Here is a 19,606-nt window from a genome sequence, read left to right on the forward strand (position 1 = left end):
AATCTGTGGAATTCATTGCCACAAATGACTGAGTCATTGGGTATATTTAAAGCGGAGTGAGGCGAATGGGGTTGAGAGAGAAAAATAAATCGGCTATGACTGAATGGTGGAGCAGACTTGATGGGCCGAATGGCCTAATTCTGCTCCTCTGTCTTATGGTCTAAAATGACCAAAATTGGAAAGTTGAAGTTGAACAGGTTGGACTTCGTATGTATCTTTTATTATGAATAAAGGAAGAAATAGTGCGAAACTTTTACATTCACGGTCATTACATTCAGTAGTGTAAACTTTTTAAATAGAAAAAAATCATAGCACCATGCCACTTATGTGGCCCCCTGGGGTGATACACCCTTTCATTGTTTGAGGGGCTTCCCCACCCAACTAAGTCCTACCACGTGCAGTAGCAGAAGGACCCTAGACTTGTGGTCCTTCCCCACAGAGCCTTGGTATTGGCTGCACCAAGCTTCGGTGTGTCCCAGTCAGCAGCATTCCCTTACGGACATCTCGCTGTTCTGGAAGACCAGCAAGATTCAGGCAGACCAAAGGGTGTCTTTCACTGAGTTGATGACCTTCCAGCAGCACTTGATGTATATCTTGGCGTGTGACCCTGGGAACAGCCTGTAAATCAGAGAGTCCTCTGATACGCAGTTGCTGGGGATGAACCGAGATATGGACCCTTGTATCCTTCTCCACACCCTCTTAGTAAATCTAAAGTCTATAAAGAGGTGGGTGGCCGTTTCTTCCCCACTGCATGCATCCCGAGGGCAGCATGTGTGGGGGATGATCTGACTGTGAGGGTCCCTCTCACTGCCAGCCAATCGAGGTCTTGGTGCTTGTTGGTGAGATCTAGCAATGAGGCATTCTGTCAGTTGAACGGGTTGGAATGGCAGTCACTAAGGGTAGAGTCAATGTGAGCCATTCAATACTTCAGATTAAATGCTTGCCGTTTACATTGCCCCATTTTACAGTGCATGTGACAACAATGCTGTTTGTATGCTCATCTTTTCAAACCCACATGCTTTTCATACTTATTGCTGGAAATAGGGGTTTGAAAAATGAGCAAGAATGTATGGGTGATAAGAATAGTTATGTTACTTATATGTATATCTTGCTCAGTTACCAATAACTAGCTGATTGCATCCTGTGAACATGGCTGGGACTATTAAAGAATGTGCTGCTCAGTACTAGATCTGACCTCCTTCTGGAATGCAGGTTACCAGATTGGATGTAATTAATGTCACTTGTCACTTTTTTAATGTTGTAGCTTCCTAAGCTTGAGAACCAGCTGATGGCCAACACCAGCCCATGTGATCTCACATGTCTATCACTGTTTCTGATCTTGCATCATATCTATTACTGATTTGGCCACAGAATCACATGCTTGCCTGTCACAACTTTCACTTTGCACTTTTTGATTTGATCCAATTTAAGGACATTGTTTTGGGACATATTGTGACTGATTATGTTCTATATAGGGTGGTTAAGAAGGCATATGGTACACTGGCCTTCATTAATTGGGGTATTGAGTTCAAGAGCCATGAGTTTTACAAAACTCTGGTTAGACCACACTTAGAGTACTGTGTCCAGTTCTGGTTGCCTCATCATAGGAAGGATGTGGAGGTGTTGGAAAGGGTGCAGAGTAGATTTACCAGGATGCTGCCTGGATTAGAGAGTATGGATTATGAGGAGAGACTAAAGGAGCTAGGGCTTATTGGAGAGGAGGAGGATGAGGGGAGACGTGATAGAGGTATACAAAATATTGAGAAGAATAGATACAGTGGACAGCCAGCGCCTCTTTCCCAGGGCACCAATGGTCAGTACAAGAGGGCATAGCTTTAAGGTAATGGGTGGGAAGTTCAAGGGAGGTGTCAGAGGGAGGTTTTTCACCCAGAGAGTGGTTGGTGCATGGAATGCGCTGTCTGGGGTGGTGGTGGAGGCTGATACGTTGGTCAAGTTCAAGAGATTGTTAGATAAGCATATGGAGGAATTTAAGTTAGAGGGATATGTGGGAGGAAGGGATTAGATAGTTTTAGGAGTGGTTTGAAGGTTGGCACAACATGGTTGGCCGAAGGGCCTGTATTGTTCTATGGAGTTAATGTTGCAGCTCTATAAAGCTCTGGTTAGACCACACTTGGAGTATTGTGTTCAGTTCTGTTCATCTCATGATAGGAAGGATGTAGAAGCTTTAGAGGGCACAGAGGAGATTTACCAGGATGCTACCTGGATTAGAAAATGTGTCTTGTGGGGAAAGATTGAGCGAGCTAGGGCTTTTCTCTTTGGAGCGAAGGAGAATGAGAGATGATTTGATCAAGGTGTATAAGATTATGAGAGGCATAGACAGAGTGGATCTTTTTCCCAGGGCGGCAATGGCCAGTACCTGAGAACATCCATTTAAGGTGAGTGGAGGAAAGTTTAGGGGAGATGTCAGAGGTAGGTTTTTCCACACAGTGGTAGGTGTCTTGAATGCACTGCTGGGTGTGGTGGTAAAGGCTGATACAATAGGGATATTTAAGGGACTCTTAGATAAGCACATGGATGTAAGAAAAATGGAGGGTTATGGGCTGTGTAGGAGGGAAGGGTCAGATTGATCGTGGAGTACGTTGATATAGGTTGGCACAACATTGTGGACTGAAGAACAGTACAGCACAGAATGGGCCCTGTGTTCTATATTAATTAAAAGGCATGTTTTTGTAAAAGTGATAATTACCTGCTGGTCTACTTGATATATCCACCGTGGAAGTTTAAATGATATTTCACCTATATTGCTTCCTAAAACATTACTAATTTCTACAAAAGAATGCAGTTCAACAAGGAGGAGCACTGATACTAAACTGAAAAACACTATGATACTGGAGGAACTCAGCAGGCCAGGCAGCATCTGTGGAGAAAAGCAGGTGGTCAAAGTTTCAGGTCAGGACCCTTCTTCAGGACTGAAGATAGGGAAAAGGGAAGCCCAATATATAGGAAGGAAAAGCAGAACAGTGATAGGTGGACAAAAGAAGGGAGGCAGGGTGGGCACAAGGTGGTGATAGGTAGACTTCCCCTCTTTTGTCCACCTATCACGGCTCTGCTTTTCCCTCCTTGTATATTGGGCTTCCCCTTTCCCTATCTTCAGTCCTGAAGAAGGGTCCTGACCTGAAATGTTGACCGTCTGCTTTTCTCCACAGATGCTGCCTGGCCTGCTGAGTTCTTCCAGCATAGTTTTTTTTCCACTAGATTGCAGCAGCTGCAGTCCTTTGTTTCTCTAGGATCATTGATACAATACTTGTAAGAAGCACTGAGAGTAGCAAAGGCACCAACTGTACTCTGGATGGGGGATTTCAATGTCAATCACCAAGAATGGCTTTGTGGCACCATCACTGATCAAGCTGGCTGAGTCTTGAAGGACATGGGTGTCAAACTGGACTGCAGCAAGTAGTGAGTGAACCAACACGAGGGATAAATCTACTTTGACCTTGCCAATCTGCCTGTGGAGGGTGAATATATTCGTGATAGTATTGCTGGAAATGACCTCCACACTGTCTTTCTGCAGACAAAGTCCACTATTCACGTCAAGAATCCCCTCCATTGTATTGTGTGGTACTACAATCATACTAAAGAGGGTGGGTGGGGAACATACCTGGCTGCTTAAACCCAGTCATCCACTACAAACTGGAATTTACCCAAAATGCAAAATTGTCCAGACATGCCCTGATAGCAGCATGGCAGAAACATACGTCTCCACAATCTACACCATGGTTGTGGTGCTGAAGAACTGATCTCCAGAACTGACTGTGTCTCTAGCCATGCTGTTCCAGTTCACTTACAGCACTGGCATCTGTCAAACAATGTAGAAAATTGTTCAGGTATGTACTGTTCATTTGAGAGTAGGACAAGTCCCATTAACTTAATTAACACCCAAATATCAGTGAAGAGATGAAACATGTCACCCTCAATGCCATAAACAGACACCTACTCACCAATAACCTATTCACCCCAATGCCCTGTTTAGGTTTCACCAGGACCACTTGCATCCAGACATCATCATAATCTTGGTCCAAATGTGGACCAAAGGAAAGAATTCCACAGCTGACATGAGGTACTTTTTGATTGCGTATAGCACCAAGGAGGCTGATTAAACAGGCATCAGGAGGAAAGCACTTCAGTGATTAGAGTGACACCACACAAAGGAAAATGATTGATATTGTTGATGGTTAATCGTCCCACCCCCAGGACTTCACTGCAGGAGTTTCTCAGTGCAGTGTCCTAGGTCCAACCATCTGCTGCCTCATCAGTGACCTTCCTTCCGTCAGAAGTAGGGATGTTCACTGTGCAATATTCAACTCCATTCATGACAGCAAATGAAGCAGCTGCTAGGCTTACTTAACATACAGGCAAGGGCTGATAAGTGTTAAGTAACATTTGTGCCTCAAAAGTGCTTGGCAATGACCACTTCCAAGAGTAGGTGAGAGACTAGCTATCCATTGGTGAGTTACACTCCTCTTAATACCTGAAAGCCTTCCCACTATCTACAAGGAACAAATCAAGACTGTGGTGCAGTTGTCTCCACTAACTTGCAGGATTGCAGCTCCAGCAATTCCCATCAGTGTTCTGGACAAAGCAGCTTGTTTGAGATCTCCTCTGCCACTGTAAACATTAATTCCCTGCATAACTGATGCACTGTGGCTGCAGTGTGCTTCATCTGTAAAATGTATTGTAATTACTTAGTATATCTACTCCAACAGAACCTCCTAAACATATGATCCCTACCACAAAGAAAGTAGAGGACAGCTGCTTTATGTTCCCCTCAAGTTGCACACTATCCTGATTGGGAAATGTATCACTGATTCTTCATCACTAGTTCAAGATCATGGAACACTCTAACCAATAGCACAGTGGGAGTACCTTCACAGAATGAGTACAAGAATTCCAGATGGCAGCTCTGCCATCACCTCAGTGGCCATTGGGGATGGGCAATGGGTGCTAACTCTGCCCTGTAATGTGGTGGGGGAGGGCAGGGCACTGGAAATTGTAATCTTCTTGCCAGGCATATCCCTCACAACTATTCAGTCAAACCAGTGGAATCAACCAAAGTTGAATGAACAGCACCTGGTATACCTAAAGATGAAATGCCAACCTGGTGAAGTGCAGCACCTATGGGGTCTACAGGAAAACTGAATGCAATCAACAGACAATTCCCCCCAACCAATAGATCAAATCAAAGTTCTGTAGCCCTAGCACATTTTGTTGTGAAAGGTGGTGGATAATTAAACAGCTAATGGGGGAATGAAGCTCCAAGAACTTCCACCATCTCAATGATGGCGAGACCCAGTACGTTAGTGCTTAAAAACAAGGCTGATTTACTTGCATCCAGGAGAGGCAAGTGAATGAGGCATCTCAGCTTTCCTGTGAGATCCCCACCACTGCAGAAGCCAGTGGTCTGCCAGTTTGATTCACTCCACACAATGTTGAGAAACAACTGAGAGCACTGAGTATAACAGAGTGTGGGACCATGCAACGTCCCAGCTCCAGTCCTAAAGACTTGTGGTCCAGACTGGCTGTGTTTCTAGTCAAGTTCTTTCAGTTACAATACTGACGCGATGGTGTGAAAAGCTGCCTAGGTATGACCTGCAGACAAAAAGCAAGAAAAATCACATCTGGCTAATTATGCCTAATCCATCTCCTCTCGCTCATCAACATTACATGTTTACATGTGTCTTTTGGATACTGTCAGCATGCTGGAATCTACCCTATAGTATAATCAGTGTGAATTCCAGAGCCTGAATAACCAAGTATAGTTTAAAACAACAGTGATTCTGCATTATAATGGGCCCAAGAAGTAGCAAGAGCCAAGAATTACTTGGCACTTGTCAAATTAGCATTGCCTACCTTAAAATTTGATGATGGAAAATGTCTGTTGTGTTTATCTGCTACAAGTCTTAAAAATGTTTCTAAATTATTCATCCAGCGTTGTTTGGGATATTAAAAATGGTTTCCTGGCAGCTGATCAAATTAAGTTTCTAGAGTTATTAGTATTTCTAAATCTGGCTACAGAATTGGTCAAGAAAATATCACTTGCATGTAGATGGAATTAAGTAACTAAATATCACAGACCTTCTGTCAGTAGAGCTACTTCTATGGTAATCTTGCAGCAAAAACAATTTGTCCCAAGTTATCTGGTCTCGGAGACAGGTAAATATTTTCTCTGAGCAAATAACATTTAGAAAGAGGCTGTATAAGAATTTTAGTTGAAAGCTTATGCCAGTACTGGTGTATTTTGTATATAGTATAGTTGCAGGGAAGTTCTGAATTTACTGTGTGTGTAAATCTGTAGGAAGAATGTAACCACTGTGTGTACCATGTATGTTGAAATAAAGCAAATGCTGGTGATCCTGCTGCAATGCTACCAAGCCTGAATCACAACCAGGCCAGCAGCACCTTGCATGGGTGGACCTGAAAGCTCCCTGAAACTGCAGATACCTGGGGAAGACTCAAACCTGAGCTGCTTTGATCATTGGGCAACTAGTGACCGTCCTCCTGAAGGGGTGTGTGGAAGGGTGCCTTTGTAATCAGAGTGACTCCAAAGTAAATCTTAGAGCTAAGCTATTCCTCCTTAGATAACCCTGCAATCTAATACCCAAACCATAGAAGACCACAGTAGATTACAATAGTGTTAATGATTTACAAGTTGGACTCCTTAATGAAGTATGGAAGGGAGTCAGAATCCCTTCCCACTTACCTCTTGGTTGGATGCAGGTGCCAAAGCTTATCAGTGCTTTGTACCAGTAAACCTTTTGGGTGATTAATCTCCAGCATTACCAAGTGTATGTTTGGGGGCTCTTAAACCAATTTGGACCTAGACGTATTAGACTTGGATAAATATGAGGTCTGTGTGAGGATTGGGTATCCAAATTGACCGACAAACCTTGATGTAGATGTCTCAATTGCATGAAGTGAAGATTTTTAAATGTATGTATTTTCACTTGGTTCAAATGTACTGCTGACCAGAGACCCTCTGTGATAAGCAGGATTTATCTTTAGCGAGATGCCACATCAGATGCATCTTTCCCTCCACTCCATGATTTTCTGGTTCACTCTCCCATCTTCAACTACTCATCTTCTCGTGGCGTTTTCCCATGCCACTGCAGGAGATGTAACAACTGCCCTTTTATCTTTTCTCTTCCCACAATCCAGTGACGCAAACAACTCACTTGCATTTCTTCCAATCCAGTATATTGTATTTGGTATTAATGATATAGTCTTTACATTGGCGAAACCAAATGCATATTAGGTGACCAGTTTGGAGAACATTCCGTTCAGTCTGTAAGAATGACCCTGAGCTTCCAATTGCCTGTCATTTTAACTCTTCATCCCACTCCAATTCTGATCTCTTTCTTTTGTCTTGTATGCTGTTCCAATGAAGGCCAATACAAGGCTAAAAGGACGCCAATGCATCTTTCATCGAGGCCTTGGGACTCAATATTGAAATCAATAATTTCAAATAACCAGCCTTCACTGAATTAGAAGTAGCCAGCTCTGATGTCAGGTCATCCACCTGTAATATTAACTCCATTTTTTTCTTTCTCCACAGATACTACCCGATCTGTTGGTTATTTCCAGCATTCTCTTGTTTCACATTTACAGTAACAGTTGTTCTGCCTCCCACAGCTCCAGCATGTTCATTTGTTTTTATTCTCTCTCAAATTGCCCTCATTTCTCTATTTAGATGGCTTTGAAAGTATTGTGTCACCTGGACAATCCAGGTCTCTGATTAGACATCCCCTCCCTCCCCCTCTTAGCAACTTAAAATGCACTTTTTTTCCCCTGTCTTTCCCAGTTCAATTAAAGGGTGTTTAAGTTAAAATCTTAATTCTGTTTCGCTCTCCACAGATGCTGCCTGACCTGAATATTTCCAGAACCTTCTGCTTTTAGTTCAGACTTCCAGCATCTGCAGTTTTGGTATACTTGTTGAATGTGTAACATATTGGAGTGGGACTTCCATTACCCTAAATTCACTGGTCTCACCCCTGCCTTGCATGTTTTCTGATCCATTGTAGCCCTGGTAGCCTCCCACTGGGAGCTTGGCTCCCAGCACTTTGGTGTGGGCCAGGGCAGCCGGCTGCGCTTACAGAGTGCCTCTTTCAGCAGATGAGACCCCACCCCAAACCTCATCATCATCTCTTAAAGCTGCTCATGTTCATGAATGCCTTTTGATATTCACAATCATTGAATGTCACTCGGGATTTCAAACAAAACCTTTGCAGCAATATTTTTGTTTACATTTAACTCAAAACAAAAAAAAGTTCACATATTTAAAAAATGAAACAAACTTAAATCATAAAGTAAAAGTTGCTCACTTTTTTAGTGGCAGTGTCTCCCAAACATTTAATGGGGCCATGGTACACCTGGTTAAATCTGGTACAGGCTCATTGTGTACATTTCCCAGCCTGAGGGCAGGGAAGTCTATTCCATTCATCCGTGCAGAGTTGGGGCAGAAACTTGGGTAAGCCCCATTATTACTGCTGGTGTCCAGTCTTAAGATCTGTGTTTACACAAGAGACTCTGCAGCTGCTGGAATCTGGAGCAACACACACAAAATGCTGGAGGAACTTTATTTCTTTCCTTAGATGCTACCTGACCTGCTGAGTTCCTCCAGTATTTTGCGTGTGTTGCATAAGATCCATGTTGTTATTTCTGTTGTAATACAGTTAATGAAAATGTCTTTGCAAGAAAGACAATGTTTTCCTTTGGCAGTATCATCCTGAAATTAGGACAGAGAATCTCAGGGGAAAGAATCAGTTTTGTAGAGGATCCTAATTGAACACCTGAAAACAATTGCCTTACACAAGCACATCTGAAAATCTTTCCTGAGCAAAGCAGAGATTTAGTTGAGAGGGCTGCAGTGTAAATTTAAATCCACTGACACAATTAGTGTCTCTTCATTCCCAAAATTCAGAAAACATCAAGTCATTCTGCTTAAACTGCATCAATTTCCTAGATTACACAATAGCATTTCTAAGAGATTTTTTTTTCTTACTTGTGACATGCTGGGACTAATTGTTTTTGTTTGCTTAAAATTTAGGTTTTCCTTGGTGTGCAAGGTCTTTAGAGGGATGGAAATTTCTAAATCTGTTTTTCTGCTGTAGTTCTAAAAAAATAGAGTTCAACATTCAAATCTGCTGTGCTAAACAGTTTTCCCTTGTTCAATAATTTTATTAGCCAAGCTGTTTAATAAAAAGGCACAAAAATTAATACCCACATGACATAAGATAATGACAAGTGGTTACATGAAACATTCACATTGTGGACCCTGTGCATACCTGTCCCTGACCTACACAAATAACCCTGCCGCCTGTGTGTCGTCATCTGTATCGCCTGCTGTTGCCCTTCAGCAGCTGAGTGCTTCCCTTATTAGGAAATCCAGATGTAAGAGAGACAAATGGCTTGCATTTTTGTTTTGTTGGCTCACTGCCTTTCCCTCTGGAGCTGAGTGATCTACTCACTATGGATTAGTGAAATGAGTCTTTTGGTTCCAAATATTTTACCAATCTTTCATCATGTCAGGGTCAAGGTGCTTCATCTCCCTGCACACTACACTGGACACCTTCACCATTGCACACTGCAGCAGTTCCAGAAGGGGGCTCTTCAACAACTTTAGAAGTGTTCACATTGCCAGCAGTGGTCTCAATCCACAAATTAAAAGAAAATGTTGCTCTATTAGCAGCTGATCTCTGACTTCATAACTGGCCCCGGGGTTGTGCATTAGAAAATGTCAGAGAATGAGTGCTGTTAAAGTGGCTGGTGCAGTCTCTAACCCTGTAGCCAACTCGGTGTTTGGATTCCATTATACAGGGGTGGAGTAGTCTAAATATGACTAGCTTTCTCTAGGGCAACTCCTGCTGATAATTATTTTGCTTCTATCTGTACATTCTTAAAAATACTTCAGCTCAAAAGATTCATTTGGTTATATCACGTCAGTTTCTCTTTCTTTTCCTGCCTAGACTTTTGGTTATGTTATCATAGATTTCAGTTGTTATTAGTCTTCGATATTGGTTTCTCTTTTAAATTTTAAAGAAGTGTGAGGCTAAAACTCATGTACCATTCCTCACCAGACATAAGAGGCCTAAGTTGGCAATGTATTAACCTGGTACAGGCAGCATGCCAGTTTGCATGATTGCTTACCACACTGTTCTTTGGCTGCTTGCCTCAGTAGTAAGCTAAAATTGCAAATGTTTAGCCCCACATAAACCTAGCTTCCAATAATTAAGATCAGTCTGCACCACTTTAAAGAAAAAGTACATTGTGGCTGCAAGGCTTGAGGGGAGTTTTTTTATTTCCCTATGACATAGGAGGAGTCCTTTTCAGCCATTGAATCAATACCAGCTGACAGAGCAATCCTATTCCCCTACTAATTTTTCCTGAGCACTAGATTTTCCAGCACTGGCATTCTGATCTCTCCGTGTGTCTTTATGGCAAAGGTTCCAGATGAATCAGGAGCAGATGCCAAGGGTCAGACTCTGAGGATCGGAATTCAGTCATATAAGAAGTTCACAATGTTGCATAAGTAGTGAAGGGCAGTGAATGCATCTTTAAATCCCCTTGCTCATCCATAAACAACCTCTGTTAATAAGCATGGGTCACCACTAGTAGCTTGCCTCTACTGCCACATGTTTAAATATATGGTGCAATACTCACTGACACACTTCCATTTCTTTTGTAGATTAAGGTGGCACACAGAAACAGTGGCAGCAAACTGGCAGGGGACAGCATAGGTGCATCACCTCAGCTGTATGGAGGAGATTGGGTTTGTCCTTACTGAAGTGGTAACTGTTAAGGCTATGCACAGCAACAGAATTGAAATGAAGAAGGTGACAAGAATTTTGTACCTAGTTTTCCTCTAATTCCATTATCTAGTGTAAGCAGACACCTTGCATTCTTCCCTTTGCCTTGTGTCTTTACTCTTTTAGATATCTAAGACTCTGGCAGTGATAGAGAAACAAATGACAATGAAGGCCATGACCATTATTGTCCCACTTAACACTAAGTCAGATGTTGACTGTGCACCTATTTAACTTTGAATTAGATGTGAGACATGAGGCATGGGCGGTCTGCAGCCAGGGCAGTGGGGAAGAATAGAAGAGGTGTAGCTGTTTAGAAGGTGAAGTCACACGCACACATTTTATTGAAGAAGACTCTGCCACTGTTCACTGTTCTCTGAGGCTTCTTCCAGAAGGCTATTGGATATGTTCATTGAAGGGCTTGGTAGGATGCTGGAAAGCCTATGCAGAATGTAACATAGCATGTGGAGTCTGGTACTGGCTATGCATGGTATTATGCATCTCCAAGTGCTCACTTGTGGATTGTACCATAAGGCAGAATCAGCTCCTACTGAAGCACAAGCAGAAACTATTCAAGTCTGGGGTGTTACAATTAAAGCTTGGACTTATCTCAAACTGCTATCAACATGGTTATGTATAGCAGTGTACGAAGTGTCTTGCGAGATACTCCAACAGTTCAGGGATATGTCCCCCCCCCTACTCTCCCCAGCAGAATACTGGGAAGTTGATGCCCCTCTGTAGGAGAGAGGCAGTAGCTCTGCAGCATGTGAACAAACACTTTGCTCCGATTGGCAGCATTTATGATTTCACTCTGCCAGTGCCCTTGATGTTGCCCATCAGGGAATTAGCCCAGACTGCTGCTCATGCCAACAAGATACTATTTAAAGCCAAACTTCCTCACTTACCTCCAGTTTCCTCTATTGAGAATCTGTGAGCACCGACAAGTAAAGCCACATCGGAGAGGCATGATCAAATGCACATGGTGAACAGTTGATCGCTAAGTCAAATGTCGCATACATTGATTTATAAATTTAATTTGGAATGTACATTTTGTGCTGCTTTTTATTTTCTGTGTTGTGACCAAGCAAATGCTGTAACAGATGGAAGGTAAAATGTCTATAAATGGGGTTATGAGTTGTGTTATTTGGTTTCACCATTGAATACATTGTTCATGGATGGCTGGACTGAACAGGACTGCTTTAGATTGTTGACTCCATTCCTCCTCCTTTCCTTGGTCTGCAGTTGACTGCTGTTTAGCTCCTGTCAAGGACTATGATAATGGTGAAGTTGTTAAGCGCACAACAGTTCACATAGATCCTGTCACCAGCTTTGCTAAATTCTGCAGAACCCCTCGGAAACTGACAATACAATGGAATTGTTTCAGATGTCAATCTCATAATGACACAGAAGGAGGCTGCCCATTGCCACACTGCATTTCTTGCAGTGTGGTGACCAGAACTGCACACAATACTCCAAGTGCAGTCTAACCAATGTCTTGTAACATGACATCCCAACTCTTCTACTCTATGCCTTGACTAATGAAGGCAAAACATGCCATCTGCCGCCTTCACCACACTGTTTACCTATGTTGCCGCTTTCAGGGAACTATGTACTTGTACCCCTAGGTCTCTCTGTTCAACAACACCCTCCAGGGCCTTGCCATTCACTGTGTATGTCCTGGCCTGGCTTAACTTTCCAAAATACATCACTTTGCACTTGTCTGAGTTAAATGCCATCTGCTATTCTTTGCCCACTTTCCCAATTGATCAACATCCTGTTGTGATCTTAGATAACCTTTGTCACTGTCCACTATACCACTGATTATGGTGTCATCTACAAACTTACTAATCATGCCACCTACATTCTCAACCAACTCATTAATATATACAATGAACAACAGAGGATCCAGGACCAATCCCTGCTGCACGCTACTGGTCATAAGCCTTCAATCTGAAAAACAACCCCTCACTACCACCCTCTGCCTCCTACCACCATTCCAATTTTGTATCCAATTGGCTAGCACACCCTGGATCCCATGCATTCTAACCTTCCAGACCAGCCTGTTATACAGGACCTTGTCAAAGATCTTGCTAAAGTCCATGTACACAGCATCTACTGCCCTGCCCTCATCAATTTTTTTAGTCATCGCTTCAAAAGAACCTCAATCAAGTTTGTGAAATATGATTTCCATGCACAAAGGCATGCCGACTATCTCTAATCAGGTCTGGCCTTTCCAAATGCAAATAAGTCCTGTCTCTAAGAATTCCTACCAATAACTTTCCCACCATTGATGCAAAGTTCATCAGCCTGTAATACTCTGGTTTATACCAACTGCCTTTCTTAAATAAAGGCACAACTTTAGCTATCCTCCAGATGCTAAGAACCTGCTGAATGATTCCTGCATTTTCTGTTTTTATTTGTGCCTTCTAATCATAGCAAGAGTCAATAGAAATCCCCTCAACTTCAGGATAGTTGCTAATTGATATCTCTAAGTAGTTAGTAAGTACTTCCTGTTGCTGAGAATATGTGCAGTTGGACCAGGGTAAGAGGTGTGAGCTGAGATCTGATTTGTTTACTCTGCAAGCTTCAGGTAGGTGTTAGCTGTGCATGGGCTCATACCTTCCCCAGTATGTTGTGCAACTCCTCAAATGTGTGGATGCTCATTTTAGAACCTATACATTGCTCAAGTGTGCAAAAATCATGTGCTAGAGAAGCAATTTATGCAGCCTCAATGGCTTTGCCTTCAAGAAGGCTGGAATAGATGAACAACAAATGTTACAAAGGATGAAGAAAAAAGGAGTAAAATTTCAGCTTGCTGTCAAATTCAGGAGACTGGTATGTGCATTACAAAGAATGCTCCTTTGTATATTGGAACTTTTGTAGCTTTTTTTAAAATTAGATTGTAGCCATGATGATACTGGGTCTCAACTACAATCAACTGTACTGATAATCTCTCAAATCTGATTAGATTCTATCCTTTCCCAGTTCTACTTGATGGAAGAGGACCGTAGCTTAAAAATGCAAATAATATTTTGTAGAATCAGTATCCAAGCTTTTGACTGATTTCACGATAGAATAAAGGAAAGAATTCGACTGGTTTTTATCCAGTCCCAGAAGAGAACAGGAGTAAATTCCCTGCGAATCAATGAACCCTGAAGAAAAGCCAGGCTTTATTTCTATAAATTTTCCTAACTTCCCAACTTCCAGCCTGGCCACATTGAATTTATAGAAATGAAGCCAGGCTTCGTTTTCTATAAGTTCAATGTGGCCGGGCTGGAAGTTGGGGATTTGTTTACTGGCGGCCGCAGCCAGAGGTCTAGCTGTCAGTGAGAGGAGATCTTGATGTGATTGGCAGGAAAGGGGATGGAAGAGTAACTCAGGCCAAGGGAAACCCAAGGTAACAAAAATAAAATGAAAAATTATCTGCTTGGGCATCTTCTAGTTCACGATCAGCCTTCTGATTAGCTAGTTGAATGTGGATATCAATACCTTTTTTACTCAGGCTCCAACTAAAATTGCAGATTGATTCTCTGTGATTAGAGCAGAACTGATCCACATATTTAAAGGATTCCTTTTTCTCCCAGTATCCTGCTGGTCCTGAAAGAATAGGAAGTAGTGGGTCAGTGGCAGAATGGGTAAGATAAGATATCTTTATTGGTCACATGTACATCGAAACACACAGTGAAATGCATCTTTTGCATAGTGTTCTGGGGTAAATACTGGTTATCATTTTAACTATTACTCTAGCCATTTTCCAACAAGCAAGGAGTTAAAATTGAGGCCAGTGTTTTTCAATAAAATGTTTATGATCCCAAGAAATGGTAATCATGGAAATGCAACTGAAAATGGAATTTTCATGGTTATTCCACCAAATGGTTTCTGTAGTGGTTGTGGGGTTTGTTACTTATCAATTTATTAGAGAAAATGGGATGAAAGCACGTCCCTGCATTTGTGTAAGAACCCAGACATCTGCTGTCAAGACATCCGATCATTCATGAACCAACCTTTTACTTACATACAAAGATATTCAGTAATTATTTCTTTTAATGAGCCTTAATTTGTTGACCTCATTAAATGAAAAGTTGTATTATTAGAAGTACAATTATGGTAATGGAAAATTCACTTGGCAGGTGTCATCCATGAAAATTCTAAATACATTAAGTACACGAGAATTTACCTGTACTGCTCGATTGATGCGTGGCAGTGGAAAATCATGTGAATTTTATGTTTACTTCAAGCAATGAAAGAACCATAGGAAAATTTGCTGTGGTGTCAGGATGAGCCCACAGTTGTTAATGAAATTAGATCCAATATTCAACATGGGTATAAAATAATGAGGCTTAATTTTGTACTAATTTTAAAAAAAACTTCATTTGTTTAAAATGAGTCCATCTTATGACTGAGTTACAGGCCATTGAAACTTCTTAACTAACTAAAACTACACAAAGTTAGTGTAGGCAATCTCAATAAAATTGGTGCCTAATTTCTGTAAAACTATATATTTATATTAAACTATATATAAATCAATGTATTTATATCCTTTAAACTTAAAGATGTAAAACTGAATAGAGAAAAATGTAGCTTGTTGTACCACAAGGGTTCTAGTATGTTTCAAAGGCTTATAAACTGACTACAATGGCTTTAAGCCCCACTGCACAGGTTTCCATAGTTCCTAATCGTGTGGTTTTCTGTTTCACTTTTGTGTGAGATTCTGTTTCATGTGCATTCAGTATTTTGAATATTGCTGCCAACTAACACTGCACTGAAAATCGTCCATTATGTTGGAATAAATCTGTAGCAAGTACAACCATTGTTTAGTGCCCATAGCATTGCTCCACACTGGGCATTGCAGGGCTACATACTGATGTCTTTAAGCCTATCAAGTGTTTTGTATACAAGCTGATTTAAAATAGAGTCTTGTGTAATCAGCTTAATGCATGTGTGAACTCTGGGGATTGTTGTGCCTGAGTTCCTACATAGCTACAGTGCTTTTTTGCTTTTTAACTTAATAGTTTGGGTGTTTTGCAAGTGACTTTTTTATGAGATTCAATGTTTACATTAACAAAAAGAGAATGCTGGAAGAACTTGGTGGGTCAAGCAGCATCTGTGAAGGCAAAAGGTGTTAGTCAATGTTGATTTGCACCTTTCACCTCCATGGATGCTGCTTAGCCTGCTGAGTTCTTCCAGTGTTCTGTTTTGTCCTGGATCCCCACATCTGCAGTCTTTTTTTGTCTTCTTCCTAGTTACATTAATCTGTTCAACTGAAAATAATAAACTCTGAGCTGGATTCTGTCTGTGCCTTCAGTAATTTGAGCTGCTTCCATTAGGGAAAACCTATCCTTGCACAGTGCTACTATTTAGTTGTGCTGAATTTGCATCATAGTGTCTGCAGATCAATGGTCCCCACACCAATATCACCAAACCCATTCTGAGGTTAAACCAAGAGGAAAATTTGGTCACAATGATAACTACCTTTTATAAATCTCAGTATTCAATGCATGGTATGGATGATTGATGTGAGTATTAATTGTGTGTTTATACATTCTACAGTCAAATCCAATTCTTAGCCTGTGATTTATGTTGTCCTTTCAGGCCTGCCATAACAGAACGGAAGCCAGCAGAACTCAGCACACTGAATGATGTTGGATATCAAATCCGCATCTAAAGAAGCCATGGAGTGAAAGCTTTTACTTTTCACTATCTATAATGGTGCTCTTCCATGCACTTTACTTTCCAAATCTTAATGGATGAACGCTACTCATGATGGTTGGCGTACACTTTTGTTTGGACAATGAAACCCAGAAGGTCAAAAAAGTGGTGCACTAATCTATGTATCCTGTGTATTTTGTACATAAAACAAAATTACATGAATCTATTCCCCAATTGCAGCACTGTGATTAATATTCATATTACTGGTTCGTAGCTATTGGGAGGCATTATAGTGTGAATCCCATGGCTGAAACTTGACTGGAAATCAGAACGGTGGTGCTTCCCTCAATGCTAAAATAGTGGCTGGTATTTGGGGTCTGTACATAGTACTTAAAGTGAAATAAAGCAATAGAGACCTGCTAATGGGGAAAAAGTTTACTTTCCAGTACTAGAAATAGCCAATGAAAATAAAATAACTAAACTATGGAGTAAATGCTCTTAATAATTTTAAGTATTTTGGAAAGAATTTTTAATATAACATAGGATTAATAGAAAAAACAATTTTTGGGTCATTTTCAATGGGTAACTATACCATACTAACCAGCAAAGTTATGCATTTGACCTCTTGGTCTTTAGTAGGTTTCCTGATCTCGGTGAGGTCTAAAGCGTGGGCATAATTGCCTTCAATATTCTTGGATTATAGAGGTTAAAAAACACAGTCATGTTTACCTTCTTGTAATCATACGGCAATTGGAAAAAAAATGCAACCTGGGCCAGATAGAGCTAAACTGGGATGTCCTGGAATTGAGCCTTTATCTAATAATCATTGTCTATGTTCACAAAGGAAGAATGACTACTTAAAGTATGTATCCATCCCACAACATAATAACAGGAGGGAATTAAATCAGCTTTGGCTTCATCCAAGTTGATTCCTTATAAAATCTCCTGTACAACCAGTGAGAACATTTGTAATTAATTTCTCCCTAGTGTGTCACGATGTGGAGGTGAGAGGCCTGGTGGTAGAGATGGGAATTGCTAAAACCATGGAGAGCAGATAATAAATTGTCAAATTTGCAGTTTTAAACTGATCATTACCCTTGCTAGGCTATTGAGAATGGGATCATCTTGAGGAATGTTTTGGACATGTAACAGATTACAAATCTCCTGACAAATCATATTTTACGGATGATGAGGTGCTCTGTGCGTAGTTAGGAGTTATGCTTTTTATTGTGCAAAATAGAATATAGGTAAGCCTGGCTTTTATTTTTCTGATTATGTAATATTATTTTGAATTTTAAAAACCTGGGATAAATCTAATTACAATTGCAGGAAACTCAAATGGGTGTAACCAATCAATGCTGTAAAATATTCCAACAAGATTAGAGCTGAAATTCTGTGAATAACAATCATACTGGTTGTGCCAGGATCGCAGCTTGCTGACCTCTGCCAGAGTTTGTGGTCATTGGAAAGGAATCATTTTGACGTTCAGAAGGAAACTAGACAAAGGCATAACTTCCTCATTGCACAGATTGGAATCATCACTTTGGGTTTAAAGTGGCTGACAGCAAATTGAATATAGTCTTCTGCTTTAAGTACAGCCTTGTTGATCAAAATGTTAATATGTTTTATATATTTTTCTGGATTTTCCAACTAATTACATCCCTGTGCATGCTTCAGACAAATATCTGCATTCCTGTGAGTTATTTTAATTCAAAAGACAGAGCAGGCATTTTTCCTGTCTCATGAAATAAATTTAATTAACAAACTTTAAAAATTCTATTCTGCTATTGAGGACAAAGAATTGACTTCCAAAACCAACCATATCATAATTCTAAATGATGATTTAGATTCATGAGTAGTAAAGATTACTGCATTAACTGAATGTTCCCCAAGTCTCAGATTGCAGCCACCAATTTAACAGAGCTTGTAATCTGTGATTCTTTGCACATTACCCACTGTGATTCGAAATGTTCTATTAAAGTGCACTCTAGAATCAAAGGATTAGTTAACCATCATGATATTTTATTGTAAAATTCAAAGGAAATCCTGTTCGGAGTGGTCACTTCTGGGCACATGAGGATCCAAGGAAGTTAGTGGGATGGTTGAAGTAGAGTTGATTTTACTGAGTGCCAATGAAGAATTTGGGGGGGGGGGGGGGGGGGGGGGGGGGGGGGGGGGGGGGGGGGGGGGGGGGGGCGGGGCGGGGTGGTGTGTGGGCACTTAATCTACTCCCTTTTATATCATTGCATACATTATCTTCATTCAGTTTTAAGTATCTCACTGTGTAAAGTATATTTTGCAGACTATCAAGCAGAATTTCTTTCATTTCCTGTTGAATGAGGTTAAAGGAAGACAAGAAAGCTGAGTCATAAAAGTAAAGGGGGAGGTGCAATGAGGGAGAGAATGTTGAAGATTCTTTTCAGTTTCCATTTTTTGTAAAATGTTCCTTGACTTTCCTAGTTGAAGAATCCTGAGGTATTTTTGTCCAATGACTTTTACTTCCAAATTGTGAATCCTGGGAGAAATCTAGTGGTAAAGGATACAAAGAACCTTCTATGTTATGCTGCCTTAAGGAGCTGTGTGTTCTCACAAGCAGCATGGAAAGAGGGTGTGTGTTTATTTTTCATTTATGAAAGAACATTCTATAATGCAAGATGTGCCAAGGTTGGCTCAAGTGTGTGAAAGTGAGCGGCCCACTCTGTTACCCGGCATTTGGAAGCTGCACAGTTAATTCAGATCCCTGTGTTCATTATTATCTGCATGTGCCAATAACTGGAGTCTAACTTGAAGCTGCAGCTGTTTTGTTCATTGCATGCCTTTTCCTCAAAGATATCCTTCAAATATAAAGTACAAGGAACCCCTCATTAAAGTTATAAGGCTGCCAAGAAGAAATGAAAAGCCATGTATGTATTCCTAGGTATGATAATGTAGTGGATTAGTTGTTTGGAAAGTGTGGCAACTCTGACTATTGCAGTTTGAAAACTTGAATTCAACTTTTAATTTTCAGATTCTTTTTCTTAAAAAAAAAAGCTAATGTTGGCTTAAAAATGTAATCACAAAGCCTTCTGATTGTCAAAAAACCTACACTGGTTTGCTTATGTCTACTGGAAGGAAACCTCTTGTCCTTGTTCGGTCTTACC

The 19,606-nt window shown here is 40.9% G+C and overlaps 1 protein-coding gene across 1 annotated transcript in view; it reads left to right on the forward strand.

The window, feature by feature from the left end:
- vash2 (vasohibin 2) overlaps positions 1–16,779 on the forward strand; it is an 86,823-nt gene extending 70,044 nt beyond the window's left edge. The window contains exon 7 of the mRNA XM_052012351.1: positions 16,410–16,779. Within this exon, the coding sequence (XP_051868311.1) occupies positions 16,410–16,482 (73 nt within the window). The 3' untranslated portion in view covers positions 16,483–16,779. The remainder of the gene's footprint in view (positions 1–16,409) is intronic.
- The last annotated feature ends 2,827 nt before the right edge of the window (positions 16,780–19,606 follow it).

The sequence above is a fragment of the Pristis pectinata genome, chromosome 3, assembly GCF_009764475.1.
Source record: "Pristis pectinata isolate sPriPec2 chromosome 3, sPriPec2.1.pri, whole genome shotgun sequence".
Classification (NCBI taxonomy): Eukaryota; Metazoa; Chordata; class Chondrichthyes; order Rhinopristiformes; family Pristidae; genus Pristis; species Pristis pectinata.